Genomic DNA, 12,500 nt, shown 5'->3' on the forward strand with positions numbered 1-12,500 from the left:
ATATATATATATATATATATATATATATATATATATATATATATATATATATTGTAGTATATTGCCACTTAAGTGTGGCTGACCCCTAGGGGTGGATGTTACTGTTGCTTTTAGCCCCAGGAGGACATCTCCTCCAGCTGGCTTATCGACACACTACTGTGTCCTGTTTGCCAAGGGAAGTTATCCCTCTCACCATGATCTGTAGAACGAACGGACCCGGGTTTCAGGGTTATTTCCCTTCGTCGGCGTTCGATAGCCACTGATCCTTGGTGAGAGAGACAAAATCTTGGCAATCTTATATCTACTTTTCCAGTGAAATTCTTCACTGATATCGAAAAGGTGAAAACAAGCAATGTTAATATTAAACATTCTCTAAAATATATTTTTCTGCCTTTTTCAACTTTATTTACTTTTTTAACCACAATTTTTGATTTTATAGACTCTTAGCCTCTTTTCAGCCATATATATATATATATATATATATATATATATATATATATATATATATATATAGATATATATATAATATAATATAAATAAGATATAGATATATGCAAACATCCATACATATATGTACATACCCACATCTATATGTATACATACATGCATATATGGGTACAGGACATAAAAAAAAACGTTAAACACAACGAGAAACGAAAACATAAAAGCGAAACGCGGAGTAGATGGAACAGGGACAACTGACGAAGGGGTATACTCTTTATGTTGCATGTCTCGTTTCGTGGTTTGTTTTTTTCGTTGTTCGAAAAAGTTCGTTTTCTGTTTTCGTCTTTATGTTTTCGTTTCTCATTGTGTTTAACGTTTTTTGTGATGTCCTGTACCCATATATGCATGTATATATACATATATATGTAGGTATGTACATATATGTGTGGGTATATGCATATATCTATATATTATTTATATTATTATATGATCGAACGCCACGCACCCTTTTCCAAGTAAGTATATATATATATTGTTGTACTTGGGGATGGTCATATTGCCAGTTTAGCCAATAAAAACACACGCACTGTATATTTGGTGTTAATTTGCTTCAGCTTTATATTACATTAATCTTAATCTTATTTCGGCCAGAGTTCTTTCGTCACACTTCTGTGACCTCATCAGTGGTCCTTTGTTTCCTTCTTTCTTATGTGTGTCTCACCTTGCTAACTATCAGCCATTTTGTATTTTGTATATATATATATATATATATATATATGTGTGTGTGTGTGTGTGTGTGTGTGTGTGTGTGTGTGTGTGTGTGTGTATTCTCATACATGTACACATGAATATGTATTTGTGTGCTTGTCTCTCACAGTATGGAAACATTTCTCATAGCATAATGACGGCGTGCCTATGGGTGGAGGCCGAAAGAATCCAAAATGGATTCGCAGCGACATTGTTGAAGCTCACAGATATGGAGACCAAGCCTCAGGGAAACGCTGATGCGCAGGCAGTTGCTATTAAGCTGAGTGCCAGTTACGAGTGATGGCACCGCATTAAGCCAAGCTCCGCTGTGAGGCTCGGAGGTTGAGCGGAAACATGCTAAACGGTGCTGGTCAAGTCGGGGGATTAGCTTGTCCGAGGTTATGCTGCACTAGATGGCATCCCATTTCTTTTGAGAGGACCGGACCTCCACAGAGAGGTACAGGCTGAGCTGGCTCCTTGTCGTGTAGGCTTCTTCGAGCTCCCCAATCACAAATGGTTCAGTTGTGTTGCGAAGAACCCTGTTAATGAGGACACGGCAAGAGGTCACCGACGCGAGAAAAGCCGGTAAGGCCAACAAGACCAGAAATTGAAAGCCGAGAACGCTATATTTGATGGGTAAAGTAGCCTATTGCCAGCCAGTGCTGTCAAACCGAACGCTGCATATCCCTTCGGCGACCCGTTGAATACAGGCATCGAGATCCATGAGGAGAGATGCGTGGTTGTAGCAAGGGGCACATCGGAGGGTATACAGTAACTTCGGCATGGCGAAGCAGTTTCTTAATAGGAACAATGCTGGGTGGGCGTCGATTGCTGTCAATCATTCAAGCTGGAGGAGCTTAGACCTGAGGGTGGGGCGAATGGCAGGCAGAACAATCGGCGAACCAAAGATAAGGAAGTTTTCCTTTGAGGTCACTTTAACCTGGTGAAGTATTGAACGTACGTCTGATACGGAGGCCGCAAAGTCCTCTGCGCCGTAGTTAACGTTAACGACTTCCGATTTGAACGAGTTTATCTCGAGGCCGATCTCGCAATGTAAATATGTGTGGTGGCTATAAATTAACTCCAATTTGGAGACTTAAAGTTGTCATAGAGTAGACTGAGCAGCGCTCTCTTCCCCTGGATACATTTAATGGCCTTATTGCTTTTAATGCAACCTTTTGTATATATAATTCTTTTGTTTGGATAGCACTATCTATATATGTCCGGTTTGATGTTTTGAAATTATGTATGCTTCGGACTTTTATATTTTATTTATCTACGTTTTATCGGTGTATTTCATTGTACTCCTTTTTTTGAAGAGAAGTATGTCTTCTCTCTCAAGTTTCTCATGAAAACTGTTAGAATGTAGCAGCGACTTAGACATATATCTTAATAGAGCTACGTGAAATGGAGAGAAGAAAATGTAAGATACTTGTTTCAAAAAGCCACTCGAGGAGACGTATAATGCAAGACGATTGTACAGCACCTTGCCTGTGCCGTATAGATGCAAGATGAGTCGAAACTATTGTAGTGATTTTGAATAAAGAATCATGTGAATTCCATTTTCTGTCTCTCTCTCTCTCTCTCTCTCTCTCACACACACACACATACCACACACACGCACACACACACACACACACACACAAACATACACACACACACAAACACACTAATCGCCCGAAAACACCGATCGAGAATTCCTTATACTCACCGATCAGTTTCGGCAATAATCAGGAAGGTCTTCAGCAGATTCCAGACTGAATTCTTTGTCAGTATATATGTTTTCACCCAAAATATCTATGGATGATTCGCTAAATTGTATACAGAAAATTAATACAAACAGCAGTATGCAATGTTTCACCAAAAAGGAAAACTATATTTTCACTTAAATATGACTAGAGTGTTAGAAACACCTACATTGCTAGAAATAAAAGCTAAAATGTTCTAATGCTTTAGTCTATTCTATGATAGTATACTCTGATGTATGTATATACATATATATATATATATATATATATATTACACCCACCACCCACCCCTACCCACAGACCCCTACCTCTACCCCACCCTAAGCCTAACCCACACTCCACCCATGCCTTCCCCACCTCCCAACACCCTCACATCACACCACACCAATACCCTCGCATCACACCACGCACACCACACCAATACCCTCGCATCACACCACGCACACACTACAACTGACCAACTACTTTCTCCCTTTCTCCCTTCCCCATTTTCACACTACATACGTCAAGATCACCAGCATTCTACCTCCCACACACAGCCCCTCGTTCCCGATCACCGTTTGTTATCTCCCCCTTTCTTAGCTCTCCTGAAATAAGAATTTCTAACTTCCGGTCAGTCATTGTTATGATCGGCCATTATTATGATTGACCGTTAACTGAACACTATTCAAATTTTTTTTTCTCCGTGTTTTTCTCCTTGTCTCCGTATTCTTTCTGTTGAAGAGCGTAGCTCGAAACGTCAAAGACTTTCCGTATTCCCGACCGTCATACTAATATATACTTTTGTTATTTACACCACCTGTCCTCGTCTGTTGTTATTATTTGTATATTCTCCCATATATATATATATATATATATATATATATATATATATATATATATATATATATATATATATATATATATATATATATATATATGTATATATATATATACATATATATGTATATATATATATATATATATATATATATATATATATATATATATATATATATATCAAAATAAGCAACAAGGGTATCCAGAGATAATGCAGTACGATCGTTTCATGCAACTCCATTTAATTGAATAATAGAATAATGTAATCATTACATCAATTTAGAATGCAGAGCAATCCTCAGTAGTATAAAAACAAAGAATTTAATTAAATTAGAACAGATGGACACGTTAGTATAATAATACCTAAAATCTTCAAGAAGTTAAGGAGATAGACAAAGAACATGTTGTCTCTACTACAACATAGAAGTTAATAAATAAATTGTCAAGAAGACTCTGCCTGTCACTGATTTTACTTGTTTTTTTTTTATGGGGTCAGTTTTAATTTATAGACTAGTTTATCAAACCTTGTATATCCAATGTTGAGAAAATAAAGAGTATTATCTGTTGGGTTGAGAAAGCAGACAGAAATCATAGTTGGCGTAGTCATAAAAATGATAAGGTTTGGTAAAGGAAAACTTAGAACAAGATGCTGGCTGACAACTAAGGGGGGAGCAGCTGAGGATTGCTCTGCATTTTAAATTGATGTAATGATTACATTGTTCAATTAAATAGAGTTGCATGAAACGATCGTACGGCATTATCTCTGGATATCCTTGTTGCTTATTTTGATTTTAATAACCTTACTTTGAAATTGTATGGATATACCGTACTAAATTCTGGTGCCTCAACTTAAGTACCATATTCACCTGAATCTGAATTTTTGGTGTACTCATCTACCATACCCAATATATATATATATATATATATATATATATATATATATATATATATATATATATATACACGTAGGAGTGGTAGTGTGGTAATGAGCTTGCTTCCAAACCACATGGTTCCGGGTTCAGTCCCACTGCGTGGCACCTTGGGTAAGTAGCTTCTACTATTGGTTTGGGCCGACCAAAGCCTTGTGGGTGGATCTGGCAGACGGAAACTGAAAGAATCCTGTCATGTATGTATATATGTATGTGTTTGTGTTTCTGTGTTTGTAACCCACCTCCATCACTTGGCTACCGATGTTGGTGTGTTTGCGTCCCCGTAAATTAGCAGTTCAGCAAAAGAGACACTGATAGAATAAGTACTAGGCTTATAAAGAATAAGACCTGGGGTCGATTTGATCGACTAAAGGCGGTGCTCCGGCATGGCCGCAGTCACATGACTGAAACAAGTAGAAGAATATATATTCATTATATTCATGTATATTCGTATCATCATCATTTAACGTCCGTTTTCCAAGCTGGCATGGGTTAGACGGTTTGATAGTAACTGGCAAGCTGCAGAGCTGTACTAGGCTCATGTCTGCTTTGGTTTGTTTCTATGGCTGGATGCTCTTCCGAACGCCAACCACTTCAAGAGTGTGGTGGATGCCTTTTATGCGTCACCGGCACGGGTGCATGTTACATGTCAGCGGAACAGGTGCATTTTACGTGTCAGCGGCACTGTCCATGACTCCGATTTCACTTGGCTTGATAAGTACACCAAATCGCCAAAGGTTTCGATCACTTGTCATCGCCTCTGTGCGACCCAACATCCGAAGACCATACTACACTATCTCGTCTCATGTCTTTCTGGGCCTACTTCTTCCATAGGTTCCCTCCACGGTCAGAGATTGGCACTTCTTTACGCAAGTGTCATCATCCATACGGATTTCATGACCATACCAGCGCAGTCTTCTCTCTTACACATCACATCTGACACCTCTTATGCCTAACCTTTCTCTCAAGATGCTTACAGTCTGTTGTATATGCACACTGAGATTGCAAATCCAGCGAAGCATACTAGGTTCATTTCTTTCAAGCCTTCGCATGTCCTTTGCAGGCACAACCCATGTTTCACTGCCATGTAGTATGGCTGTTCGCACACAAGCATCATACCATTTGCTTTTCCCTCTGAGGGAGAGGCCCATTGTTGCCAACAAAGGTAGAAGCTCTTTGAACTTTGCTCAGCCTATTCTACACTCTTGGACTGTCCACCTCCAGTATTAGTAATATACCAGAATTTCTGGTTTTATTGTATTTGTACGTCATATTTCTGAACCAGATCTGAACTTTGTACTTAGTTTAACGTAACTATACCATACATATTCATATTTACTTTACAATTATATAGGGGTGCGTTTAAGTGGATGTATGTGTTTGTTTATATAAGGAAGTCATATATATATATATTATGTATTAATATTGATTTCAAATTTTGGGACAAGGCCTGCAATTTCGTGGAGGGGAATAAGTCGATAGCATCGACCCAAGTACTCAACTGAAACTTATTTTAAAGACCCCTGAGAGGATGAAAAGCAAAGTCGACCACGGCGAAATTTGAACTCAGAGCACGAAGACGAACAAAATGCCGCTAAGCATATTGCGATGCACTCATATAGTGAGTGTTATAAATTTCTCCATTTCCTGACCTCATTATCCTTATTCTTAATTGAATCTAATGTACTAAAATTACTCTACAATTTTGTTGCTAAAACCTTCCATCAATTTATATTCGCGGCTTTTGGTTGGGTAAAATTTGCAGCGTAAGTGAAATAGAATCGGCAGGGAATCGAAACCGCACATGCATTAAGCGCTTTCTGTTATTGAAGCGACCTTGTGAAGCGCAACATTGAACTCTATCTCACATTAACAAACAGTTGCCTTCTAACAAAAACAAAAGCAAAACAAACAGAAAGGACATAGAAGAACGAAAATAAAAAAAAAACTGTCAAATACCTGCTCTTTTTTATTTATCTATTATTTTTTTTTTTGCAGTGGGGGCTCTTCCCTCTGCACTGACTGTGAGAGAATGGTGGGCGGAACTTTTTACCTGGTTATAAATAACTGATCTCCCCTCCCATTAACTACTCATTGTAGTTTGTTTTACGCCACAAAATGTTTAAAAGCGATAAAGAAGTCAAACAATATCAGTTTCAACCTGAATTTCTAACAGTACGTTTAAGATTTCAAATCAACATATACGTTTAAATCGACAAATATTTCATGGAAATGGGCTTCGAAGGAGTTTTCCATAAATATCCACATAAATTTTGGTTGTTATTAATTTTGGTACATGTTTTATTTATTACTCCATCATATTCTTATGAAATTTGTGCGGAAAGCGGTGGTTACATGTGCCATGAAGAACATCCTAACCAATTCTATCGGTGTACAGGATATAACAGGAAAGCATTAATGTCTTGCGGTACAGAACTACATTTTGATCCAAGATTTAACGTCTGTAACTGGCCAAACCCTAATGATTGCAGTGCACAGATAAATCGATCAAAAACCACCAAGTTAAATGATGTTGGAGCTGCTACCAAACCACCTACAACGTCTGTAGTTACCACTGACGGTGTTCCTTTCAAACGAAGTTCATTAATAAGTAAAATTTTGTCAACCACTACTTCTAAACCATCAACTCATCCTCAAACCACTACTTCTAAACCATCAACTCATCCCCAAAAGATATTTGAACTCACAGGTAAGTAATAATTTTCACTAATTTTACACACCAAATCTTTCACTGATGTTTTTATCTCTTTACATAGTTGTTATTCAAAAAGAAATAATTGATCTCTGATTGTCGAACTAGAGTTATATATAATCCACTTTACAGCACTCAGAATTTGGTGTTTATTGAAAACTGATTTTTTTTCTCTTTTAAACTTAAAATATTTCTTACTCCATGCAGTCATTTATCGTTTTATGTTAGCATGTTGTTTCCTAGGAGCGACCTGTTTTTTGTCTAATATTAAATTGCACAAAGCGTTAGTGATTTTGCTTTTCAAATCCTAACTCTCCGCCTTTTAAGATCTTGTGTATAAATTTAATAAATTATTTTAGATACGAGGTATTGTATATAACTATGCTTTTGTGAAACAGCCGAAATATTGGCGCTATTCATTTGGAGTAAAAGTGTAAGTAACATGTTACGTCATGCATACGTATCATTGGACTCAGTTCTCAGATTGTGTTGTGGATTAAGTCTTCATCTCCTGTTGCTTCAGTAAACTCTGAAAATCAGCGTTAACATAGTTTTGGGTCATAAAATAATGGAAGTAAATTGCGATAAAATGCGTAGTACTGACACAACTGGAAGTGACGGGAGCGGCAACCCATAATGAAAATATATTCTGCATAGATAAAAAAAAAGGCCACCGAAACAATGACACTGAACAGATTTAAACAAGAAAATGCATTAAACTTGAAAACAATGTTTGCAAGAAATTTATCTTTATAAGCAAAACATGTTATATGAAATCAGATTCGTGAATGACAGTTCATGATTTCTGAATATACTTCTCCAAAAAACACCCCTGCAGATACGATGTATATAAAGCACCGCTCGTTCTGCATTGTCGCCTTGGCTATTTTTGTTTATTGGCGAGCACCTATCTCACTTCGATTGCTTGAGCATGTATACTCTCATTGTTTTGATTTACGAATTTAAAAATATGGCTTACAACTTCATGGGTATACATATTACCTAAACTAACATAGGACGCCCATCCATTCCATATCGTACGTTTTTCTACCAACAATAACAAGTTTATAATCAACCAAAGTGTTTCCCGCCTACGATCGGCGTTCTTACACAGCCCTTGCCTGTACGTCTTTCTATTGAGTCAAATGCTCAATGACTCGCATCGTCCCACTTTCCTCAATGATATTTTCGATACATGTATTTCGATTCATCTAAATCTACGATAAAGGGAAACCCTGCATCATCTAATCCACCGAGTTACTGCGTAGTTTCCATTTGTTGCTCACACACATTTCTCTTAATGTTACACCAATCAAAAACGGTATCATTGCTCGGTTCCGTTTTCGGAATTCGGATCCTTTCACTTTCATCGGCAGATCGAGAAATTAATTTTTTGTAACTAAACACTTTCAAACTTCGGACACTGATAAAATGTGTCATATAAAACATCTTTTAGCGTTGTTGAGATAAGTTTCTATTTACGAAGTTATCTCCTGTTAAAGTTGTCGTATTTCGGTAATTTCAACCAATCAATATCGTGTATTCAATTGTTTATTCATACGAACGTAACTGAGATGAAATATGTCTTAAATAACAGTGACAAACGAAATATACACCGTCGGAAGTTTTTGACAAACAACAGCAGTAATTTTGTTCAGCTGAATACATGTCATTGATTGGTTGAAATTACCGAAATACGACAACTTTAACACGAAATAACTTCGAAAATACACAATTTTCTCAAAAACGCTAAGAATAAAAGATGTTTTATATGACACATTCTACCAGTTTGAAAGTGTTTAGTTACGAAAAATTAATTTCTCGATCTGCCGTTGAAAGCGAAAAGGGCAGTCTGAGGGCAGACTGTTACGTCAAGGTGTATGAAACGAATTAGTTAGTGTGGATAGATTAGGTAACCGTTCTCATGGGAAAAACCCCCAGCTCTTAGGCAGCGAGTGAAACCACATTGCCAGCAGCTCTTTCTGGACGACTCATTAATCCGCCAAGATAAGGAAGTGAGCTGGCAGAATCGTTAGCACGCCGGGCGAAATGCTTAGCGGTATTTCGTCTGCCGCTGCGTTCTGCGTTCAAATTCCGCCGAGGTCGACTTTGCCTTTCATCCTTTCGGGGTCGATAAATTAAGTACCAGTTACGTACTGGGGTCGATATAATCGACTTAATCCGTTTGTCTGTCCTTGTTTGTCCCCTCTGTGTGTAGCCCCTTGTGGGCAGTAAAGAAATAGGTATTTCGTCTGCCGCTGTATTCTGCGTTCAAATTCCGCCGCGGTCGACTTTGTCTTTCATTCTTTCGGGGTCGATAAATTAAGTATCAGCTGAGCAATGGTGTCGATGTAATCGACTTAACACCCCCACCCCCAATTCCAGACCTTGTGTCTATAGTAGAAAGGATTAATCTGTCAAGATTATTACATCGGTTGTTTGTGAGCATTCTCACTAGCATGCCTCGATAAACAAACCACGAAATCTTTTTTTATTCAGGGGTATTCGTTTCTGGGTATACTACCTTGCAGCAGTCTGCCTCAGCTACATCAGCAATATTTCAGACAAAACCAGAAGATACAAAATTTGTTGTTGGATGTCGCATGATCGGCTTATGAAGTCAGTAAATTTTTGATAAATAAAGCAGAATTTATTTTGGTCAATTACTTCCATCTTGGTATTTCACTGACATCACTTGTAGCTTATTTGGTTAATTTCTCCGGCAATTAATCGTCATTCTTTTGGACGGAGCTGCCTGTTAACCAAAATGAGTACCTATAATACCTGAAAGTAAACTCTGCAAACGACAGGCACTTTGTTAGGCGGGGCAGTGTTGTGCTCTCAGTCTAAACTACTTGAAAATCTGTGTAAATTACGGCCTCATAGACTTGTAGTCTCTTAGCAAATTAAATGAAAATAGTAATCTCTGGCAATGGAGATGTTTAAACATTCAAATGACGGGATAAAATGGAGAGTTAAGTTTTGTATTCCACAAGCATCAGCTCAAGTGGTCTGTGTAATATACATTGTCTGATATGAATGCGTCAGACAGATTAAGTTCAGTTAAGAGCCATTCAGCTAAAATGAGGTATAATTAACACGGGTGGAAATCTCTCCATGGTATTACAAACGAACTGAAGGCGGTGAGCTGGCAGAATCGTCGGACCAGGTGCTTAGCGGCATTTCGTCCGTCTTTACGTTCTGAGTTCAAATTCTACCGAGGTCTCATTTACCTTTCATCCTATCCGGGTTGATAAAATAATTACCGTTATACTACTGCTGTGTAATATACATTGACTGATATTAATGCAGCAGATAGCTTAAGTTTAGTTAATAACCATTCAGCTAAAATGAAGTATAGTTAACGTTGATGGAAATCTCTCCAAGATATTATAAAAGAACTGCGTTCACTGATATTCCGCGATAAGCAAGCCATGGAGTCACTCTAACAGCAGCGTTTGCGGGATGTTTTTCTATGTATAACATACCCGTTCAGATCTATATATTTCCACAAAGATCGTTGAAATGATTACTTTATAGTGTAATATAAATATTTTCTGTTTTCCGATAGTAAAACGGTAATGTTTTCGAGATAACTGCATAACTCTGCTCTCTGTTGAAGAACAACCTTCCAAAAATCTCCACGGTAAATGAAATTTTTGCGCAGTTTTCTCTGATTCCATAGGTTTGCCCTATTGTTTGTACAGTTGCATTTTTACCCTCGTTTCTTTTTTATTAGTGTAGATCAATATCTCTAGGCCTCATTCTATATAAGAGTTAGTAGATATGTGTTCGTATCCATTAAAAAAAAAAATGTTCATCTTTTTATTTGATTTTATGGGTTTTTTTTTTTACTTTGCAGGTCCCTGTCGTCCAGAACATTGCAAATTACCGAACTGTAAATGTCCTGGGCCTGAAATTCCAGGCTCATTGCCAACAAATGCAATTCCGCAGATAATTCTATTGACTTTTGATGACGGAATTAATGAGCATAATATCGGTTATTACAGGGATTTGTTTAGCTTGAACCTAACCAATCCAAACGGCTGTCCTATTCAAGCAACATTTTTCGTTTCCGGCGATTATACTATTTATAAGGATGTGAAAGAATTATATGACCAAGGGCATGAAATAGCTTCTCATAGCAAATCGCATAAATTTCCAGAAGATTACTGGTTGAATGCTGATTACAAGACTTATACCGATGAAATAAATGGCATGAAAATCTGGCTTAGTGAAAAGGCCGATATTCCAGCAGAAGATATTCGTGGAATGCGTTCACCGTTTCTTGCATTGGGAAAAGATGCCCAGTTCAAAAGTTTGGAAGATCATAAATTTTACTTCGATAGTTCGATGGTTACAGGTTCAATGTCTACTACTACAGAAATACCAACGTGGCCCTTTACACTTGATTACCCGGTTAACTGGAGATATTGTGCACTTAAATACTGCCCAGAGAAATCATATCCAGGATTATGGGAAGTCCCACTTATACGTTGGTACAATGACAAAGGCAGTGCTTGTTCAATGGCTGATTCATGTACAATTCCTCCAAACACATCGGCTGTCGTAAATTACTTGAAAGACAACTTTAATCGCCATTATGAAAGAAATAAGGCACCTTTCGGCATATTTTTGCACGCACGTTGGCTTACTAATAACTTAAAACCACTGAAGAAATTTTTGGAAGAAGTTTCTCTCAAAAACGATGTATGGATCGTGACAGTGTCTCAAGCTTTGCAATGGATTCAGAATCCAGTTCCATTGGACAATATTTCTGATTTCAGACATTGGAAATGTAAATAAATAACTGAGAAGGAAATAAAATGATGGATATTTTACGATTCAAAATCGAAATATTTAAATATTTAATTGTTCTCGGAATTTTAACATTGTTTGGGAATTATATAATCAACCTTTCACCACTGCATCCATTTCCATTTTTACAGTTTTATCGCTTAATTGAATAAACTGAGATATTCTTTTCTTTCTTTGTTTACTTGTTTCAGTCATTTGACTGCGGCCATGCTGGAGCACCGCCTTTTAGTCGAGCAAATCGACCCCAGGACTCATTCTTTGTAAGCCTAGTACTTATTCTAT

The 12,500-nt window shown here is 37.5% G+C and overlaps 2 protein-coding genes across 2 annotated transcripts in view; both read left to right on the plus strand.

Annotated features, from left to right (window-relative positions):
• LOC106883213 (chitin deacetylase 7) overlaps positions 1–12,387 on the plus strand; it is a 32,384-nt gene extending 19,997 nt beyond the window's left edge. Inside the window, exon 2 of the mRNA XM_089351562.1 lies at positions 11,263–12,387. Within this exon, the coding sequence (XP_089207688.1) occupies positions 11,263–12,206 (944 nt within the window). The 3' untranslated portion in view covers positions 12,207–12,387. The remainder of the gene's footprint in view (positions 1–11,262) is intronic.
• Positions 6,759–12,500, plus strand: part of LOC106867057 (chitin deacetylase 7) — a 32,657-nt gene continuing 26,915 nt past the window's right edge. The window contains exon 1 of the mRNA XM_089351563.1: positions 6,759–7,344. Coding sequence (XP_089207689.1) covers positions 6,914–7,344 — 431 coding nt within the window. The 5' untranslated portion in view covers positions 6,759–6,913. The remainder of the gene's footprint in view (positions 7,345–12,500) is intronic.

The sequence above is a fragment of the Octopus bimaculoides genome, chromosome 4, assembly GCF_046866305.1.
Source record: "Octopus bimaculoides isolate indiv1 chromosome 4, ASM4686630v1, whole genome shotgun sequence".
NCBI lineage: Eukaryota > Metazoa > Mollusca > Cephalopoda > Octopoda > Octopodidae > Octopus > Octopus bimaculoides.